Source organism: Gobius niger (genome assembly GCF_951799975.1).
Source record: "Gobius niger genome assembly, contig: SCAFFOLD_61, whole genome shotgun sequence".
Taxonomy (NCBI): domain Eukaryota; kingdom Metazoa; phylum Chordata; class Actinopteri; order Gobiiformes; family Gobiidae; genus Gobius; species Gobius niger.
The window spans coordinates 162,520-183,781 of record NW_027639293.1 but is presented as its reverse complement, the minus strand read 5'-3'; the positions used below and the strand labels follow the sequence as shown (position 1 = coordinate 183,781).

Here is a 21,262-nt window from a genome sequence, read left to right as displayed (position 1 = left end):
CACCTCCCCCGTCTCCGTGGTAACAGATGGTCGGGAGCAGAGTCGAATGTTTATCCACAAAAACCGAGGTGAGACTTTCCCTGTGAAATCAAACCGAGGCCACTTTGATCACGTGACCACGATGCGTCCGTGTTCCCTGCCCTCCATACGTGACCTCCTCCAGTCTCTGCTCTCTCATTGGTCAGGACTCCGGGGGCGTGGCCATCCTCCTGGGCGTGTGCAGTAGCGGTCTCCTCGTCTACAGGGACCGACTTCGGATCAACCGCTTCAGCTGGTCCAAGATCCTGAAGATCTCCTACAAACGCCACAACTTCTACATCAAAGTGCGGCCGGGAGAGGTGCGTCTGGACCGGGGTGTTCCCCTATATTACCCCCTCACTCCCCCTACAGGAGAGGTGCGTCTGGACCGGGGTATTCCCTATATTACCCCCTCACTCCCCCCCACAGGAGAGGTGCGTCTGGACCGGGGTATTCCCCTATATTACCCCCTCACTCCCCCTACAGGAGAGGTGTGTCTGGACCGGGGTATTCCCCTATATTACCCCCTCACTCCCCCCTACAGGAGAGGTGCGTCTGGACCGGGGTATTCCCCTATATCACCCCCTCACTCCCCCTACAGGAGAGGTGCGTCTGGACCGGGGTATTCCCCTATATTACCCCCTCACTCCCCCTACAGGAGAGGTGTGTCTGGACCGGGGTGTTCCCCTATATTACCCCCTCACTCCCCCCACAGGAGAGGAGCGTCTGGACCGGGGTGTTCCCCTATATTACCCCCTCACTCCCCCTACAGGAGAGGTGCGTCTGGACCGGGGTGTTCCCCTATATTACCCCCTCACTCCCCCCACAGGAGAGGTGCGTCTGGACCGGGGTGTTCCCCTATATTACCCCCTCACTCCCCCCACAGGAGAGGAGCGTCTGGACCGGGGTGTTCCCCTATATTACCCCCTCACTCCCCCTACAGGAGAGGTGCGTCTGGACCGGGGTGTTCCCCTATATTACCCCCTCACTCCCCCCACAGGAGAGGTGCGTCTGGACCGGGGTATTCCCCTATATTACCCCCTCACTCCCCCTACAGGAGAGGTGCGTCTGGACCGGGGTGTTCCCCTATATTACCCCCTCACTCCCCCTACAGGAGAGGTGCGTCTGGACCGGGGTGTTCCCCTATATTACCCCCTCACTCCCCCCCACAGGAGAGGTGCGTCTGGACCGGGGTATTCCCCTATATCACCCCCTCACTCCCCCTACAGGAGAGGTGCGTCTGGACCGGGGTATTCCCCTATATTACCCCCTCACTCCCCCTACAGGAGAGGTGTGTCTGGACCGGGGTGTTCCCCTATATTACCCCCTCACTCCCCCCACAGGAGAGGTGCGTCTGGACCGGGGTATTCCCCTATATTACCCCCTCACTCCCCCTACAGGAGAGGAGCGTCTGGACCGGGGTGTTCCCCTATATTACCCCCTCACTCCCCCCACAGGAGAGGTGCGTCTGGACCGGGGTGTTCCCCTATATTACCCCCTCACTCCCCCTACAGGAGAGGTGCGTCTGGACCGGGTTATTCCCCTATATTACCCCCTCACTCCCCCTACAGGAGAGGTGCGTCTGGACCGGGTTATTCCCCTATATTACCCCCTCACTCCCCCTACAGGAGAGGTGCGTCTGGACCGGGGTATTCCCCTATATTACCCCCTCACTCCCCCCACAGGAGAGGTGCGTCTGGACCGGGGTATTCCCCTATATTACCCCCTCACTCCCCCTACAGGAGAGGTGCGTCTGGACCGGGGTATTCCCCTATATTATCCCCTCACTCCCCCTACAGGAGAGGTGCGTCTGGACCGGGTTATTCCCCTATATTATCCCCTCACTCCCCCCACAGGAGAGGTGCGTCTGGACCGGGGTATTCCCTATATTATCCCCTCACTCCCCCTACAGGAGAGGTGCGTCTGGACCAGGTTATTCCCCTATATTATCCCCTCACTCCCCCCACAGGAGAGGTGCGTCTGGACCGGGGTATTCCCCTATATTACCCCCCTCACTCCCCCCACAGGAGAGGTGCGTCTGGACCGGGGTATTCCCCTATATTACCCCCTCACTCCCCCCCACAGGAGAGGAGCGTCTGGACCGGGTTATTCCCCTATATTACCCCCTCACTCCCCCACAGGAGAGGTGCGTCTGGACCGGGGTATTCCCCTATATTACCCCCTCACTCCCCCCACAGGAGAGGTGCGTCTGGACCAGGTTATTCCCCTATATTATCCCCTCACTCCCCCCTACAGGAGAGGTGCGTCTGGACCGGGTTATTCCCCTATATTACCCCCTCACTCCCCCCTACAGGAGAGGTGCGTCTGGACCGGGTTATTCCCCTATATTACCCCCTCACTCCCCCCACAGGAGAGGTGCGTCTGGACCAGGTTATTCCCCTATATTATCCCCTCACTCCCCCCTACAGGAGAGGTGCGTCTGGACGGGTTATTCCCCTATATTACCCCCTCACTCCCCCCTACAGGAGAGGTGCGTCTGGACCGGGTTATTCCCCTATATTACCCCCTCACTCCCCCCCACAGGAGAGGTGCGTCTGGACCGGGGTATTCCCCTATATTACCCCCTCACTCCCCTACAGGAGAGGAGCGTCTGGACCGGGTTATTCCCCTATATCACCCCCTCACTCCCACAGGAGAGGTGCGTCTGGACCGGGGTATTCCCCTATATTACCCCCTCACTCCCCCCCACAGGAGAGGTGCGTCTGGACCGGGTTATTCCCCTATATTACCCCCTCACTCCCCCCACAGGAGAGGTGCGTCTGGACCGGGTTATTCCCCTATATTACCCCCTCACTCCCCCCTACAGGAGAGGTGCGTCTGGACCGGGTTATTCCCCTATATTACCCCCTCACTCCCCCCACAGGAGAGGTGCGTCTGGACCGGGGTATTCCCCTATATTACCCCCTCACTCCCCCCACAGGAGAGGAGCGTCTGGACCGGGTTATTCCCCTATATTACTCCCTCACTCCCCCTACAGGAGAGGTGCGTCTGGACCGGGTTATTCCCCTATATTACCCCCTCACTCCCCCCACAGGAGAGGAGCGTCTGGACCGGGGTGTTCCCCTATATTACCCCCTCACTCCCCCCTACAGGAGAGGAGCGTCTGGACCGGGGTATTCCCCTATATTACCCCCTCACTCCCCCCACAGGAGAGGAGCGTCTGGACCGGGGTATTCCCCTATATTACCCCCTCACTCCCCCCACAGGAGAGGTGCGTCTGGACCGGGGTATTCCCCTATATTACCCCCTCACTCCCCCTACAGGAGAGGAGCGTCTGGACCGGGGTATTCCCCTATATTACCCCCTCACTCCCCCTACAGGAGAGGTGCGTCTGGACCGGGGTATTCCCCTATATTACCCCCTCACTCCCCCTACAGGAGAGGTGCGTCTGGACCGGGGTATTCCCCTATATCACCCCCTCACTCCCCCCTACAGGAGAGGAGCGTCTGGACCGGGGTATTCCCCTATATTACCCCCTCACTCCCCCCTACAGGAGAGGTGCGTCTGGACCGGGGTATTCCCCTATATTACCCCCCTCACTCCCCCTACAGGAGAGGTGCGTCTGGACCGGGGTATTCCCCTATATTACCCCCTCACTCCCCCCTACAGGAGAGGTGCGTCTGGACCGGGGTATTCCCCTATATTACCCCCTCACTCCCCCTACAGGAGAGGTGCGTCTGGACCGGGGTATTCCCCTATATTACCCCCTCACTCCCCCTACAGGAGAGGAGCGTCTGGACCGGGGTATTCCCCTATATTACCCCCTCACTCCCCCTACAGGAGAGGAGCGTCTGGACCGGGGTGTTCCCCTATATTACCCCCTCACTCCCCCTACAGGAGAGGAGCGTCTGGACCGGGTTATTCCCCTATATTACCCCTTCACTCCCCCTACAGGAGAGGTGCGTCTGGACCGGGGTATTCCCCTATATTACCCCCTCACCCCCCCTACAGGAGAGGTGCGTCTGGACCGGGGTATTCCCCTATATTACCCCCTCACTCCCCCTACAGGAGAGGTGCGTCTGGACCGGGGTGTTCCCCTATATTACCCCCTCACTCCCCCCTACAGGAGAGGTGCGTCTGGACCGGGGTATTCCCCTATATTACCCCCTCACTCCCCCTACAGGAGAGGAGCGTCTGGACCGGGGTATTCCCCTATATTACCCCCTCACTCCCCCTACAGGAGAGGTGCGTCTGGACCGGGGTATTCCCCTATATTACCCCCTCACTCCCCCTACAGGAGAGGTGCGTCTGGACCGGGTTATTCCCCTATATTACCCCGGTTTTTCTCGTTGCAGATGGAACAGTTCGAGTCGATCATCGGCTTCAAACTCCAGAATCATCGAGCAGCGAAACGACTCTGGAAGGTCTGTGTGGAGCATCACTCCTTCTACAGGTAACTCACCCCTACAGGGAACTCACCCCTGAAGGTAGCTCACTCTTTCGGGTACTCACTCTGTCGGGTACTCACTCTGTCGGGTACTCACTCTGTCGGGTACTCACTCTGTCGGGTACTCACTCTGTCGGGTACTCACTCTGTCGGGTACTCACTCTGTCGGGTACTCACTCTGTCGGGTACTCACTCTGTCGGGTACTCACTCCTCCCACAGGTGTAGTATTTGAGTCTTTGTGTTTCCAGCAGGACAAAGTTCTACCTCCTGTCTCTGCCTCAGGTGTGTCCTTCCCGAAGACCCGCCCAAGAGGTTCAGTCTCGGGTCTAAGTTCCGGTACCAGGGCCGGACTCAGGTCCAGACGCGCCGAGCCAGCGCCCAGATCTGCCGCCCCGCCCCCCATTTCCCACGATGCATCAGCAAACGCAGCCTGCTCAGCCGCAGCCTGGACGGAGGTGAGTCCCCTCCCACTCACAGGCCCGGTTTAGACCCGGTTTAGACCCGGGTTTAGACCCAGGTTTAGACCCGGGTTTAGACCCAGGTTTAGACCCAGGTTTAGACCCGGTTTAGACCCGGTTTAGACCCAGGTTTAGACCCAGGTTAGACCCAGGTTTAGACCCAGGTTTAGACCCGGTTTAGACCCGGTTTAGACCCAGGTTTAGACCCAGGTTTAGACCCAGGTTTAGACCCAGGTTTAGACCCGGTTTAGACCCGGTTTAGACCCAGGTTTAGACCCAGGTTAGACCCAGGTTTAGACCCAGGTTTAGACCCGGTTTAGACCCGGTTTAGACCCGGTTTAGACCCAGGTTTAGACCCAGGTTTAGACCCGGTTTAGACCCGGTTTAGACCCAGGTTTAGACCCGGTTTAGACCCGGTTTAGACCCAGGTTTAGACCCAGGTTAGACCCAGGTTTAGACCCAGGTTTAGACCCGGTTTAGACCCGGTTTAGACCCAGGTTTAGACCCAGGTTTAGACCCGGTTTAGACCCGGTTTAGACCCGGTTTAGACCCGGTTATAGACCCAGGTTTAGACCCAGGTTTAGACCCAGGTTTAGACCCGGTTTAGACCCGGCTTTAGACCCGGTTTAGACCCAGGTTTAGACCCAGGTTTAGACCCGGTTTAGACCCAGGTTTAGACCCCAGGTTTAGTTAGACCCAGGTTTAGACCCAGTTTAGACCCAGGTTTAGACCCAGGTTAGACCCAGGTTTAGACCCGGGTTTAGACCCAGGTTTAGACCCAGGTTTAGACCCGGTTTAGACCCGGTTTAGACCCAGGTTTAGACCCAGGTTAGACCCAGGTTTAGACCCAGGTTTAGACCCGGTTTAGACCCGGTTTAGACCCAGGTTTAGACCCAGGTTTAGACCCAGGTTTAGACCCGGTTTAGACCCAGGTTTAGTTAGACCCAGGTTTAGACCCAGGTTTAGACCCGGTTTAGACCCAGGTTTAGACCCGGTTTAGACCCAGGTTTAGACCCGGTTTAGACCCGGTTTAGACCCGGTTTAGACCCGGTTTAGACCCAGGTTTAGACCCAGGTTTAGACCCAGGTTTAGACCCGGTTTAGACCCGGCTTTAGACCCGGTTTAGACCCAGGTTTAGACCCGGTTTAGACCCAGGTTTAGACCCAGGTTTAGACCCAGGTTTAGACCCAGGTTTAGACCCAGGTTTAGTTAGACCCAGGTTTAGACCCAGGTTTAGACCCGGTTTAGACCCGTTTTAGACCCAGGTTTAGACCCGGTTAGACCCAGGTTTAGACCCGGTTTAGACCCAGGTTTAGACCCAGGTTTAGACCCAGGTTTAGACCCAGGTTTAGACCCAGGTTTAGACCCAGGTTAGACCCGGTTTAGACCCAGGTTTAGACCCAGGTTTAGACCCAGGTTTAGACCCAGGTTTAGACCCAGGTTTAGACCCAGGTTAGACCCAGGTTAGACCCAGGTTTAGACCAGGTTTAGACCAGGTTAGACCCAGGTTTAGACCCAGGTTTAGACCCAGGTTAGACCCAGGTTTAGACCCAGGTTTAGACCCAGGTTTAGACCCGGTTTAGACCCGGTTTAGACCCAGGTTTAGACCAGGTTTAGACCCAGGTTAGACCCAGGTTTAGACCCGGGTTTAGACCCAGGTTTAGACCCAGGTTTAGACCCAGGTTAGACCCAGGTTTAGACCCAGGTTTAGACCCAGGTTTAGACCCAGGTTTAGACCCAGGTTAGACCCAGGTTTAGACCCAGGTTTAGACCCAGGTTAGACCCAGGTTTAGACCCAGGTTTAGACCCAGGTTAGACCCAGGTTTAGACCCAGGTTTAGACCCAGGTTTAGACCAGGTTTAGACCCAGGTTTAGACCCGGGTTTAGACCCAGGTAAGACCCAGGTTAGACCCAGGTTAGACCTGGTTTAGACCCAGGTTTAGACCCAGGTTTAGACCCAGGTTTAGACCCAGGTTAGACCCAGGTTTAGACCCAGGTTTAGACCCAGGTTAGACCCAGGTTTAGACCCAGGTTTAGACCCAGGTTAGACCCAGGTTTAGACCCAGGTTTAGACCCAGGTTTAGACCCAGGTTTAGACCCAGGTTTAGACCCAGGTTTAGACCCAGGTTAGACCCAGGTTAGACCCAGGTTAGACCTGGTTTAGACCCAGGTTTAGACCTGGTTTAGACCTGGTTTAGACCCTAGTTTAGACCCAGGTTTAGACCCAGGTTTAGACCCGGTTTGGGATGAACCAAAAACAAGGAAATGTTTTGTAAATAACGAGTTTATTCCTAAATCCCTCTGAACAAACTGATCTAATCTGACACAAAATTAAACATTAAAAATCAGGGCCATTCTTTTGAAGTGAAACGTTCTGATTGGTTCCAGGCTCCAGGCCCAGCTCGTCTGTGATTGGTTCTCCAGTCAGTACTCTGTCGCTCAGAGCCAATGGTGTGTCTCGTCCAGGTAGCCACGCCCCCCCTGCAGCTGCTGCGCTCTGATTGGCTGCTGGGCTGTTTTCATTAGCCGTGTTTCAGTCAGAAACACTCAGTGCTTCAGCTTCACGTCCCGCCCCCGACTCGCCCAGGGCCGCCTCCTGATTGGCTGATTGTGGATGTTTAGACCAATAGGAGGCCCCTGCAGGGCTGGGCACCGTTAAACCAAAGCGGTTCCCATTTTCCCCTCGTTATTGCTCAATTTTTATTAGTATTATTTTTTTTCTTTATTGTCCAATATTATTCCCAAGTTTTTGACCAATGTCACACTTTTTTTTTCACTTTTGGGTCAGGATTTCCCTCTAATTATTCTCATTTTTTCCCGTATTTCTTGACATGGCAGATGAACTTGACATTATGCAGATCTTCCAAACATTATAGTTCAAATATTCTAGTATCGGTTAAAGTATCGTTAAAGTACTGGTATTTTTACAAATGTAACGGTACCCAGTTCTACTCCTGATTGGCTGTGGGCCTGGCTGCTGCCTCCTGATTGGCTGTGGGCCTGGCTGCTGCCTCCTGATTGGCTGTGGGCCTGGCTGCTGCCTCCTGATTGGCTGTGGGCCTGGCTGCTGCCTCCTGATTGGCTGTGGGCCTGGCTGCTGCCTCCTGATTGGCTGTGGGCCCGGCTGCTGCCTCCTGATTGGCTGTGGGCCCGGCTGCTGCCTCCTGATTGGCTGCGGGCCCGGTTACTGCCTCCTGATTGGCTGATTGTGTGTTTCGTTAAAGACATGGGCAGAGACCTGTACGGCGCCTCCAGGGCCATCGCCGGCAGTGACGTCATCGCCACGGCAACCATCGAGGACCCCATCACCATAGTGACCACAGAGGAGAGGGCGGAGCCAGGTGAGAGGGGCGAGATGCAAGTTGGTCGTTTTATGCTCACTACTGCCACCTCAGTTCTTATGTGTAACTGCAGCTGAGGACATGGCTGAACATGTAGGGGGAGGAAAATATATAGTTTTAAACTCTTTATAGTCCCTTTAACCTCTTAACTCCCGCCTGAACCGAGACGATCTGTTTCCTCACGTCATCAGATGTTTTTTTCATCATTTTTTTGTTGGGTTTTCAACTCATTTTTGTAACTTTTTTGTAATTTTTTTGTCAATTTTTTGTCACATTTTTATCATTTTTTGTCACATTTTTGTCATTTTTTTGTAATTTTTTTGTGACATTTTTGCCTCTTTTTCATCAATTTTTCATCACTTTTTTGTCACATTTCCATCATTGTTTTCGTCTCAGTTTTGTTGCTTTTTTCCAGAAGCTTTTGGATTGGGGTAAAGCCAAACTGGAGAAAACGTGCTCGGTTCAGGCGGGACTTAAGGGGTTAAGTTAGGAATGACTTTACTCTGCGGTTTCAGACATGACGCAGGAGGAGGAGCCTCCGCAGGAAGAGGTGGAGCCTCAACAGGAAGAGGAGGGGCCTCCACGGGAAGAGGAGGAGCCTCGGCAGGCGGAGGAGGAGCCTCTGGAGGCGTGGCTGCAGACTCCGCCCACTCAGAGGCAGGACACAAAGGTCATTCTCGGATTCAAAGACATGAAAATATACACGACCCACGTCCACACTGAGACTCAGGCCTGATGAAAACGTCCACACTGAGACTCAGGCTTAGTGAAAACGTCCACACTGAGACTCAGGCCTAATGAAAACGTCCACACTGAGACTCAGGCCTGATGAAAACGTCCACACTGAGACTCAGGCTTAGTGAAAACGTCCACACTGAGACTCAGGCCTAATGAAAACGTCCACACTGAGACTCAGGCCTGATGAAAACGTCCACACTGAGACTCAGGCCTGATGAAAACGTCCACACTGAGACTCAGGCCTGATGAAAACGTCCACACTGAGACTCAGGCCTAATGAAAACGTCCACACTGAGACTCAGGCCTGATGAAAACGTCCACACTGAGACTCAGGCCTGATGAAAACGTCCACACTGAGACTCGGGCCTGATATAAACGTCCACACTGAGACTCAGGCTTAGTGAAAACGTCCACACTGAGACTCAGGCCTAATGAAAACGTCCACACTGAGACTCAGGCCTGATGAAAACGTCCACACTGAGACTCAGGCTTAGTGAAAACGTCCACACTGAGACTCAGGCCTAATGAAAACGTCCACACTGAGACTCAGGCCTGATGAAAACGTCCACACTGAGACTCAGGCCTGATGAAAACGTCCACACTGAGACTCAGGCCTGATGAAAACGTCCACACTGAGACTCAGGCCTAATGAAAACGTCCACACTGAGACTCAGGCCTGATGAAAACGTCCACACTGAGACTCAGGCCTGATGAAAACGTCCACACTGAGACTCGGGCCTGATATAAACGTCCACACTGAGACTCAGGCCTAAAAAAAACGTCCACACTGAGACTCGGGCCTGGTGAGACTTGATGAACATGTGACCTGTGTTTTTCAGACGGAGCTGAGCGACACGGTGGAGCTCTCCAACACTGAGGTACTCTCTCTGTTTCATCACAGATCAGTGTTTTAGACCTGGCTCTGATGTTTATTTCCTGTTTCAGTCGGACGACGACCTGAAGACTCAGGTGAGTGAACATCGCCATGACGATAATGATCTTTCTTTAGAATCAAAGTTTACTTTATAGAAATGTTTCAATTAAAAAAGTATTTCATGGAACAAATGAACATTATTGTTCTGTTTCTGATCCTTCATGACGAATATTTCAGTGCAGTTTCATAAACCAAGTATAGTTAAAGTAGAAATGTCTGGTTTATGTTGAAGGTTTCATTTTCCCATTTTAAATCAATAATCACAGAATCTGGACTAAACCTGACCTTTGTCTCGTTCTGAAGTTCCATTCTTGTCTCTCTCCGTCTGATGAAGACCTCACGTGGGACGTTCAGTATTTTTAAACTAGTCTTCAACTAACCAGTCTGTAACAAGTCAACTTAGTATCAAACTAGTCTAACCAGTGTCTAGTTAGTTACATGTAAGGCCCTTTACTGACTCTAACCCTCCACAGGAGACTCTGGGCAGCCCCAACGACACCCAGGACCAGGACCAGGTCCAGGTCCAGGTCCAGATGAGGTCTGAGGTCCGGCCCGAGGCCCGGTCTGTGTCTGCTCTGAGGAGGTCCTTCCTGGAGGAGGGCTCCCCCAGCAGAGGCCTCTCTGAGTGGGACAGACGCCTGGCCTCGTCCCCCGTCAGGCTCCGTGAGGACTCACCTATGATCACCCCCCTGCACCCCGACGAGAACAGGGAGGAGAACCAGGAGGAGGACCAGGAGGAGGACCAGGAGGAGGACCAGCCTTGGAGCCCACAGGTTGGTGTGTGTGTGTGATGGTGAGGAGGAGTCATGTAAATGTAAAGTCCATCTGCAGGTGGACCTTCATCATCCTCTCTCTGTCACAGAACGGGACCCGATCCAGCGACAGCAACCACTCCCCTATGATCGAACCTCTACAGCTGGACCAGGTGACCTCCCCCTCTCTCTCCCCACTCTCTCCTCCCTCTCTCCCTCCCCCTCTCCCCCCTCTCCCCCTCTCCCCTCTCCCCCTCTCTCTCCCCCCCTCTCCCCCTCTCCCCCCCCCTCTCCCCCTCTCCCCTCTCTCCCCCCCTCTCCCCTCTCTCCCCCTCTCTCCCCCTCTCTCCTCCCTCTCTCCCCCTCTCTCCTCCTCTCTCTCCTCCTCTCTCCTCTCCTCCCCCTCTCCTCCCCCTCTCCTCTCCCCCCCTCTCTCCCTCCCTCTAACTCTCCTCTGGTCCTCAGGGAGACCTGTCGTCAGAGCTCAGTGCTTTGTTACGTTCGGACCAAGACCAGCAGGTTCTGAGGGAACTGAACCTCCTCAAGGTGAAACATCATCATCATCATCATCATGCACCGACCAATCAGTGGAGGGGGCGGGGCATTCACTGACACCGGCCAATCAGTGGAGGGGGCGGAGCATTCACTGACACCGGCCAATCAGTGGAGGGGGCGGGGCATTCACTGACACCGACCAATCAGTGGAGGGGGCGGAGCATTCACTGACACCGACCAATCAGTGGAGGGGGCGGAGCATTCACTGACACCGACCAATCAGTGGAGGGGGCGGAGCATTCACTGACACCGACCAATCAGTGGAGGGGGCGGGGCATTCACTGACACCGGCCAATCAGTGGAGGGGGCTAACGCTGATGCTAACGCTACTGCTAACGCTGATGCTAACGCTGATGCTAACGCTGATGCTAACGCTGATGTGAACACTGATGCTAACGCTGATGCTAGCGCTGATGCTAACGCTGATGCTAGCACTGATGCTAACGCTCATGCTAACGCTGATGTGAACGCTGATGCTAACGCTGATGCTAACGCTGATGCTAGCGCTGATGCTAACGCTGCTGCTAACACTGATGCTAGCGCTGATGCTAACACTGATGCGAACGCTGATGCTAACGCTGATGCTAACACTGATGCTAGCGCTGATGCTAACGCTGATGCGAACGCTGATGCTAACGCTGATGCTAACGCTGATGCTAACGCTGATGCTAGCGCTGCTGCTAACGCTGATGCTAACGCTGATGCTAACGCTGCGGCCACTCGTCGCTTTGTTTCTTAACGTTTGTTTCCTCCGCAGACGTCGGAGAAGGTGGAGCGGATCTTCCTGGCGCCGGAGTCATGTGACACTCAGGTACAGACCCCGCCCCTTCCACTGCATGCTAACAGGCTAGCGCTAACGCAGGAAGTGAGCGACGAGGATCCGAGCGACAGCGACCTCAGCGACGACCTCAGCGATGACGTCATCAGCGTGGTGGCTCAGGTCGCCGTCGACGACGCCGCGACCGACGCTAATGCCGCTAACAATGCTAATGATGCTAACGCAGCTAATCAATCTAACGTCCGGCCCACGCTGCGGCGGTCCGAGCGTTACTATGACGACGACGAGGAGTCCGACAGTGAGGACCAGGAGGTAAAGCACCGGAGCAGCAGAACCTCCTCCTCAACAGAACCTCCTCCACAACAGAACCTCCCCCTGAACAGAACCTCCTCCTCAACAGAACCTCCTCCTCCTCCTCCTCCTCCTCCTCCTCCTCCTCCTCCTCCTCCTCCTCCTGAATCACGTTTGTCTCCGTGTCCAGGTGCCGGTGGTGAGGCAGACTCTGACGTACGAACCTCTGGAGGTGAGTCTCAAACAAAATCATAAAATCATCATAAATAAAACCTGGATCACAGTCAGACCCGGGTCAGAGACGTTCCTGCCTGTGCCACTAGAGGGCGTCGCTTATTAAAGAAAGAGACCTGTGCTTCCTGTCTGAGCCACTAGAGGGAGTCGCTTATTAAAGAAAGAGACCTGTGTTTCCTGCCTGAGCCACTAGAGGGCGTTGCTTATTAAAGAAAGAGACCTGTGTTTCCTGCCTGAGCCACTAGAGGGCGTTGCTTATTAAAGAAAGAGACCTGTGCTTCCTGTCTGAGCCACTAGAGGGCGTTGCTTATTAAAGAAAGAGACCTGTGCTTCCTGTCTGAGCCACTAGAGGGCCTCGCTTATTAAAGAAAGAGACCTGTGCTTCCTGTCTGAGCCACTAGAGGGCGTCGCTTATTAAAGAAAGAGACCTGTGCTTCCTGCCTGTGCCACTAGAGGGCGTCGCTTATTAAAGAAAGAGACCTGTGCTTCCTGTCTGTGCCACTAGAGGGAGTCGCTTATTAAAGAGACCTGTGCTTCCTGTCTGAGCCACTAGAGGGAGTCGCTTATTAAAGAAAGAGACCTGTGCTTCCTGTCTGAGCCACTAGAGGGCGTTGCTTATTAAAGAAAGAGACCTGTGTTTCCTGCCTGAGCCACTAGAGGGCGTCGCTTATTAAAGAAAGAGACCTGTGTTTCCTGCCTGTGCCACTAGAGGGCGTCGCTTATTAAAGAAAGAGACCTGTGTTTCCTGCCTGAGCCACTAGAGGGCGTCGCTTATTAAAGAAAGAGACCTGTGTTTCCTGTCTGTGCCACTAGAGGGCGTCGCTTATTAAAGAAAGAGACCTGTGTTTCCTGCCTGTGCCACTAGAGGGCGTCGCTTATTAAAGAAAGAGACCTGTGCTTCCTGCCTGAGCCACTAGAGGGCGTTGCTTATTAAAGAAAGAGACCTGTGCTTCCTGTCTGTGCCACTAGAGGGCGTCGCTTATTAAAGAAAGAGACCTGTGCTTCCTGTCTGAGCCACTAGAGGGCGTCGCTTATTAAAGAAAGAGACCTGTGCTTCCTGCCTGAGCCACTAGAGGGCGTCGCTTATTAAAGAAAGAGACCTGTGCTTCCTGCCTGTGCCACTAGAGGGCGTCGCTTATTAAAGAGACCTGTGCTTCCTGTCTGTGCCACTAGAGGGCGTCGCTTATTAAAGAGACCTGTGCTTCCTGCCTGTGCCACTAGAGGGCGTCGCTTATTAAAGAGACCTGTGCTTCCTGCCTGTGCCACTAGAGGGCGTCGCTTATTAAAGAAAGAGACCTGTGCTTCCTGTCTGTGCCACTAGAGGGCGTCGCTTATTAAAGAGACCTGTGCTTCCTGTCTGTGCCACTAGAGGGCGTCGCTTATTAAAGAAAGAGACCTGTGCTTCCTGTCTGTGCCACTAGAGGGCGTCGCTTATTAAAGAGACCTGTGTTTCCTGTCTGTGCCACTAGAGGGCGTCGCTTATTAAAGAAAGAGACCTGTGCTTCCTGTCTGTGCCACTAGAGGGCGTCGCTTATTAAAGAGACCTGTGCTTCCTGTCGGTGCCACTAGAGGGCGTCGCTTATTAAAGAAAGAGACCTGTGCTTCCTGCCTGTGCCACTAGAGGGCGTCGCTTATTAAAGAAAGAGACCTGTGCTTCCTGCCTGAGCCACTAGAGGGCGTCGCTTATTAAAGAAAGAGACCTGTGCTTCCTGCCTGAGCCACTAGAGGGAGTCGCTTATTAAAGAAAGAGACCTGTGCTTCCTGTCTGTGCCACTAGAGGGCGTTGCTTATTAAAGAAAGAGACCTGTGCTTCCTGTCTGTGCCACTAGAGGGCGTTGCTTATTAAAGATAGAGACCTGTGCTTCCTGCCTGAGCCACTAGAGGGCGTTGCTTATTAAAGAAAGAGACCTGTGCTTCCTGCCTGTGCCACTAGAGGGCGTTGCTTATTAAAGAAAGAGACCTGTGCTTCCTGTCTGTGCCACTAGAGGGCGTCGCTTATTAAAGAGACCTGTGCTTCCTGTCTGTGCCACTAGAGGGCGTCGCTTATTAAAGAGACCTGTGCTTCCTGCCTGAGCCACTAGAGGGAGTTGCTTATTAAAGAAAGAGACCTGTGCTTCCTGCCTGTGCCACTAGAGGGCGTCGCTTATTAAAGAAAGAGACCTGTGCTTCCTGCCTGAGCCACTAGAGGGCGTCGCTTATTAAAGAGACCTGTGTTTCCTGTCTGTGCCACTAGAGGGCGTCGCTTATTAAAGAGACCTGTGCTTCCTGCCTGAGCCACTAGAGGGCGTCGAGATCTATCCTCTGTCCAGATGTTTAGACGCCTCTAAAGAGAGTTTTGTTTCAGAGGAACCAGGAGTCCGGACCTGGACCTGGACCTGGACCTGGACCCGGCCTGGTGCTGAGCTCTCAGACCTTCACCTCGGAAACAGCGGTCTCCACGGCAACCACTCACATCACCAAGGTACGGAGGAGGAGGGGCTTCTGGGCGTCAGACTGAGGGGGAGGAGGGGCTTCTGGGCGTCAGGCTGAGGGGGAGGGGCATCTGGGCGTCAGACTGAGGAGGAGGGGCTTCTGGGCGTCAGACTGAGGGGGAGGGGCTTCTGGGCGTCAGACTGAGGGGGAGGAGCATCACACTGAGGGGGAGGGGCTTCTGGGCGTCAGACTGAGGGGGAGGGGCTTCTGACTCTGACTCTCTCTCTCTCTCAGACTGTTAAAGGGGGCGTGTCCCAGACCAGGATTGAGAAGAGGATCGTCATTTCAGGAGGATCTGAGATCGACCAGGACCAGGTACAGACCAGGACTAAACCAGGACTAAACCAGGACTAAACCAGGACTAAACCAGGACTAAACCAGGACTAAACCAGAACTAAACCAGGACTAAACCGGGACTAAACCGGGACTAAACCAGGACTAAACCAGGACTAAACCAGGACTAAACCAGGACTAAACCAGGACTAAACCAGGTCTAAACCAGGACTAAACCAGGTCTAAACCAGGACTAAACCAGGACTAAACCAGGACTAAAACAGGTCTAAACCAGGACTAAACCAGGACTAAACCAGGACCAGGACCAGGAGGGGACAGAGTGGGGGACCGCAGGGTCAGGTGATGTCTTGAAGGCCGTGGCGTTATGTAGTCATGTGACTGTCGTTGATCATGTGACTCTCGTTGATCATGTGACTCTCGCTGATCATGTGACTCTCGTTGATCACGTGACTCTCGCTGATCATGTGACTCTTGTTGATCATGTGACCCGCACTGATCATGTGACCCGCGTTGATCATGTGACCCGCGTTGATCATGTGATGTCGTTGATCATGTGACCCGTGCTGATCATGTGATGTCTTGAAGGCCGTGGCGTTATGTAGTCATGTGACCTGCGTTGATCATGTGACTCTCGTTGATCATGTGACTCTCGTTGATCATGTGACCCGTGCTGATCATGTGACCCGCACTGATCATGTGATGTCTTGAAGGCCGTGGCGTTATGTAGTCATGTGATGTCATTGATCATGTGACCCGTGCTGATCATGTGATGTCTTGAAGGCCGTGGCGTTATGTAGTCATGTGACCCGTGCTGATCATGTGATGTCGCTGATCATGTGACTCTCGTTGATCATGTGACTCTCGTTGATCATGTGTCCCGTGCTGATCATGTGACTCTTGCTGATCACGTGACTCTCGCTGATCATGTGATGTCTTGAAGGCCGTGGCGTTATGTAGTCATGTGACTGTCGTTGATCATGTGACTCTCGTTGATCATGTGACTCTCGTTGATCATGTGACTCTCGCTGATCATGTGACTCTCGTTGATCATGTGACCCGCACTGATCATGTGATGTCGTTGAAGGCCGTGGCGTTATGTAGTCATGTGACTCTCGTTGATCATGTGATGTCGTTGATCATGTGACCCGCGTTGATCATGTGACTCTCGTGGATCATGTGATGTCTTGAAGGCCGTGGCGTCCGTCCTGTCCGAGACTCGCCGTCTTCACCCGGACTTGGCTCTGACTCGAGTCGTGGTTCACAAAGAAACCGAAGTGGCCTCTGATCATGTGACTCCTCCCTGATGATGTCACAGGTAACGCCGGCGGCTGATTGGCCGCTGACGCTGCATGGCTTTCTGCACGTGCTCAGTGCGGCCCGTGTCGTCCCGGCGTTTCCATGGCGATGTTTCACTGGTGGCCATGACGCTGACGGTGAAACCTTAAACCAGCACGTTTTCTCCAGTTTGGCTTTACCCAAATCTACAAACAATGTCACTAAAAAGTAATTAAAGACTAAAGAAGGAACTAATAAGGAACTAAAAGTAAAAAAGTAGCTAAAAATAATAAAAAAGGTAAAAGTAACTTACTACGTCTAAAGGAGCAGCTGAGGTGGCTCGGGCATCTGTTCCGGATACCTCCTGGTCGCCTCCCGCGGGAGGTGTAAAATGGATGGATGAATAAGGAAGTAATAAAGTAATTAAAAGTAACTAAAAAGTAACTAAGACTAATTAAAAAGTAACTAAAAGTAACTAAAAGTAACTAAAAGTAACTAAAAGTAATTAAAAGTAACTAAAAGTAATTAAAAGTAATTAAAAGTAACTAAAAAGTAACTAAAAGTAACTAAAAGTAATTAAAAGTAATTAAAAGTAACTAAAAGTAATTAAAAGTAATTAAAAGTAACTAAAAGTAACAAAGTAATTCAAAGTAACTAAAAAGTAACAGACTAATTAAAAAGTAACTAAAAGTAACTAAAAGTAACTAAAAGTAACTAAAAGTAACTAAAAGTAATTAAAAGTAATTAAAAGTAATTAAAAAGTACCTAAAAGTAGCTAAAAGTAACTAAAAGTAATTAAAAGTAACTAAAAAGTAACTAAGACTAATTAAAAAGTAACTAAAAGTAACTAAAAGTAACTAAAAGTAACTCAGACTAATTAAAAAGTAACTAAAAGTAACTAAAAGTAACTAAAAGTAATTAAAAGTAACTAAAAGTAATTAAAAGTAATTAAAAGTAACTAAAAAGTAACTAAAAGTAACTAAAAGTAATTAAAAGTAACTAAAAGTAATTAAAAGTAACTAAAAGTAATTAAAAGTAATTAAAAGTAACTAAAAGTAACTAAAAGTAACAAAGTAATTAAAAGTAACTAAAAAGTAACAGACTAATTAAAAGTAACTAAAAAGTCCAAAAGTAATTAAAAAAACTAAAAGTAATTTAAAAATAGATCAAACGTAAAAAGTAGCTAAACATGAACATAAAAGAACCAAAATGACAAAAAAACGCTAATAAAATATGAAAACGAGACAAAAACAATGCAACAAAGTTACCATCAGTTTTGTTGGTCTTAGCTTTCAAATGAGGCGTCACTCTCTTGCTCTCCAGGCCAGACGCTTTAGATTTGGGTAAAGCTGCACTGGAGTAAATGAGCTCAGGTGAAGCGGAGGTTTCGGGGTTTAAAGCCAACAGCGCCCCCTCTGGTTCACTGTGGCATGTTTCACTTTCCAAGGATCACACTCTGATCTTTGTGGATGCAGGACACATGAGTCAGCCTGCCCCGGGGCGGCTGTGGCACCTCACAGTGTTCCTTACTCACTGCTCTTTGTTTCAGGACTGAGGCCCCGGTGCATCATGGGAGCTGCAACATGAGGTCATCAGAAACTACAAACATGAGGTCATCAGAAACTACAAACATGAGGTCATCGGAAACTACAAACCCCGCCCACAGGGACTACAAACCACGCCCACAGGGACTACAAACCCCGCCCACAGAAACACGGGCTCCGCCCCTCAGACGCTGCTCTTCTTCATCATCATCTCCGAGGCAGAAACTCATATAATCTTCCTCATCTTCCTCACCTGAGCTGCATGTTCTGCTTCAGTCGCTGCGGAGTTTAAGCACAAAGAGCCCCGCCCCCGCTGGCCCCGCCCCCGCTGGCCCCGCCCCCGCTGGCCCCGCCCCCTCACTCTCTTGTTAATATTATTTATTTGCTCCTGAGTCATTGATAATAAAGTCTCTTCTGTCGGTGGTTTCTCGTCTCCTTCTTTATCCCAGTGATTCCCAACCAGGGGCGCGAGGACCGGCTCGCTCTCAGAAAGGCCTCATACAGGCGACGTCACGCGTGTTTTAATAAACATGTAAACATGACTTTATCAAACAGTCACATAAGAGGAGGTTAACCATGACGACATACATGAGCCTCAGAGCGCACGTGCTGGAGGCTCCTCCCCCTGAGCTGCTCACACATTACAGAAGTCACGTGGTCGACAACATGACTGTGCGCGGCTCAGTCAACCAGGCAGTTCCACAAATGACCACCAGAGGGCAGTAAAGGGCACGGAGTGATGGCAAAGTGAAGGCCTATTTTTACAGTTTTAACTTGAAGTTTTTTTTTGGATCACGGTCATCACGCCACGGCCCTTTCCACAAGAGGAAAAGGAACATTTAAAGGAACATAGATCCTGGAGGACAGTCTCACTGCTTTGGCAAACACATTGATCTGAACATGGTGCAACACATGCTTCAGGTTCTACAGAACTGCAGACACACGAGTCATTTGTACCGACAACATTACAAATACACTGTGGTGTGATGTGACTGAGATTGTGTGAATACTGACCAGTGTGGTGAAGGAGGAGGAGAACCAAAACCTCCGCTGTCGCCCAATGTACTGCACCGAGGGAAAAATCTAACTTTACACATTTACAAAAAAACTGCCAAAAAACTTAACAAAATCACACAACAGAACTTTAACAGAACTGAACTCAGGAAAACTCCCCATGCTCACAGCTACATGGTTTCTCACGACCCTTTTATAGCACATGTTAAACACATGTTAAACAAACTCAAAACTCAAACCAGCCCCCCCCTCACATGGACACATGGGAGGCCTCGAGATTTTAAAATGGCCGCCCAACGAGGCCACACCTCCTCTGTGTAACCAGGTGGTGAGTGTTACCCATTTAACAAACTGAACATTTTACACAAAAAAGATTTTAAATTATAATACAGTGCTTTTATTGTGAAAATCCCCATAGTTATAATACAGTGCTTTTATTGTGAAAATCCCTCTTTAGTGATAATACAGTGCTTTTATTGTGAAAATCCCTCTTTAGTTATAATACAGTGCTTTTATTGTGAAAATCCCTCTTTAGTTATAATACAGTGCTTTTATTGTGAAAATCCCTCTTTAGTTATAATACAGTGCTTTTATTGTGAAAATCCCTCTTTAGTTATAATACAGTGCTTTTATTGTGAAAATCCCTCTTTAGTTATAATACAGTGCTTTTATTGTGAAAATCCCTCTTTAGTTATAATACAGTGCTTTTATTGTGAAAATCCCTCTTTAGTTATAATACAGTGCTTTTATTGTGAAAATCCCTCTTTAGTTATAATACGGTGCTTTTATTGTGAAAATCCCTCTTTTAAACTAAATAGAGTGTGTGATGCTAACATGAGAATGTCAACCAAACCAATAAACACATAAACTCGGGAAAGTTTAGCTTCACTGTTTAGTCGGTTATTGCAAAAAAAAGGACAAATGTGAAACATAAATATAACTAAACATAAGTAAAAAACAAAATAAACTAAAGAACAAAGGAACCTCCTACTTTGTCACAGCTCCATTATCAGGAACATCTGAGCCGCTCTGAGGACCATCAGGAACATCTGAGCCGCTCTGAGGACCATCAGGAACATCTGAGCCGCTCTGAGGACCATCAGGAACATCTGAGCCGCTCTGAGGACCATCAGGAACATCTGAGCCGCTCTGAGGACCGTCAGGAACATCTGAGCCGCTCTGAGGACCATCAGGAACATCTGAGCCGCTCTGAGGACCATCAGGAACATGTGAGCTGCTCTGAGGACCATCAGGAACATCTGAGCTGCTCTGAGGACCATCAGGAACATCTGAGCCGCTCTGAGGACCATCAGGAACATCTGAGCTGCTCTGAGGACCGTCAGGAACATCTGAGCCGCTCTGAGGACCATCAGGAACATCTGAGGACCATCAGGAACATCTGAGCTGCTCTGAGGACCATCAGGAACATCTGAGCCGCTCTGAGGACCATCAGGAACATCTGAGCTGCTCTGAGGACCATCAGGAACATCTGAGCCGCTCTGAGGACCATCAGGAACATCTGAGCCGCTCTGAGGACCATCAGGAACATGTGAGCCGCTCTGAGGACCATCAGGAACATCTGAGCCGCTCTGAGGACCATCAGGAACATCTGAGCCGCTCTGAGGACCATCAGGAACATCTGAGCCGCTCTGAGGACCATCAGGAACATCTGAGCCGCTCTGAGGACCATCAGGAACATCTGAGCCGCTCTGAGGACCATCAGGAACATCTGAGCTGCTCTGAGGACCATCAGGAACATGTGAGCCGCTCTGAGGACCATCAGGAACATCTGAGCCGCTCTGAGGACCATCAGGAACATCTGAGCCGCTCTGAGGACCATCAGGAACATCTGAGCTGCTCTGAGGACCATCAGGAACATCTGAGCCGCTCTGAGGACCATCAGGAACATCTGAGCCGCTCTGAGGACCATCAGGAACATCTGAGCCGCTCTGAGGACCATCAGGAACATGTGAGCCGCTCTGAGGACCATCAGGAACATCTGAGCCGCTCTGAGGACCGTCAGGAACATCTGAGGACCATCAGGAACATCTGAGCCGCTCTGAGGACCATCAGGAACATCTGAGCCGCTCTGAGGACCATCAGGAACATGTGAGCCGCTCTGAGGACCATCAGGAACATCTGAGCCGCTCTGAGG

At 51.4% G+C, this 21,262-nt stretch overlaps 1 protein-coding gene across 1 annotated transcript; it reads left to right on the top strand.

Moving 5' to 3' along the window:
- Positions 1-2: 2 nt before the first annotated feature.
- LOC306982611 (band 4.1-like protein 3) lies at positions 3-18,133 on the top strand. Its single transcript, XM_079583080.1, has 18 exons — positions 3-68; positions 186-338; positions 4,335-4,432; positions 4,710-4,882; positions 7,274-7,351; positions 8,110-8,226; positions 8,742-8,896; positions 9,804-9,842; positions 9,910-9,933; positions 10,372-10,671; positions 10,761-10,823; positions 11,116-11,196; positions 11,963-12,016; positions 12,465-12,506; positions 14,853-14,969; positions 15,215-15,295; positions 16,465-16,589; positions 18,099-18,133. The coding sequence occupies exons 1-17, from the start codon at positions 27-29 to the stop codon at positions 16,576-16,578; spliced, it is 1,731 nt and encodes a 576-aa protein (XP_079439206.1). The 5' UTR covers positions 3-26; the 3' UTR covers positions 16,579-16,589; positions 18,099-18,133.
- Positions 18,134-21,262: the final 3,129 nt, after the last annotated feature.

What these genes read in the sequence shown, in the direction of transcription:
- LOC306982611 (XM_079583080.1), top strand. Translation starts at nt 27, where the DNA reads ATGGTCGGGAGCAGAGTCGAATGTTTATCCACAAAAACCGAG. An exon ending in TGGAGCTCTCCAACACTGAG is followed by an intron (nt 9,843 to 9,909) that starts GTACTCTCTCTG and finishes TTCCTGTTTCAG; the next exon opens with TCGGACGACGACCTGAAGAC. An exon ending in CGGAGTCATGTGACACTCAG is followed by an intron (nt 12,017 to 12,464) that starts GTACAGACCCCG and finishes CTCCGTGTCCAG; the next exon opens with GTGCCGGTGGTGAGGCAGAC.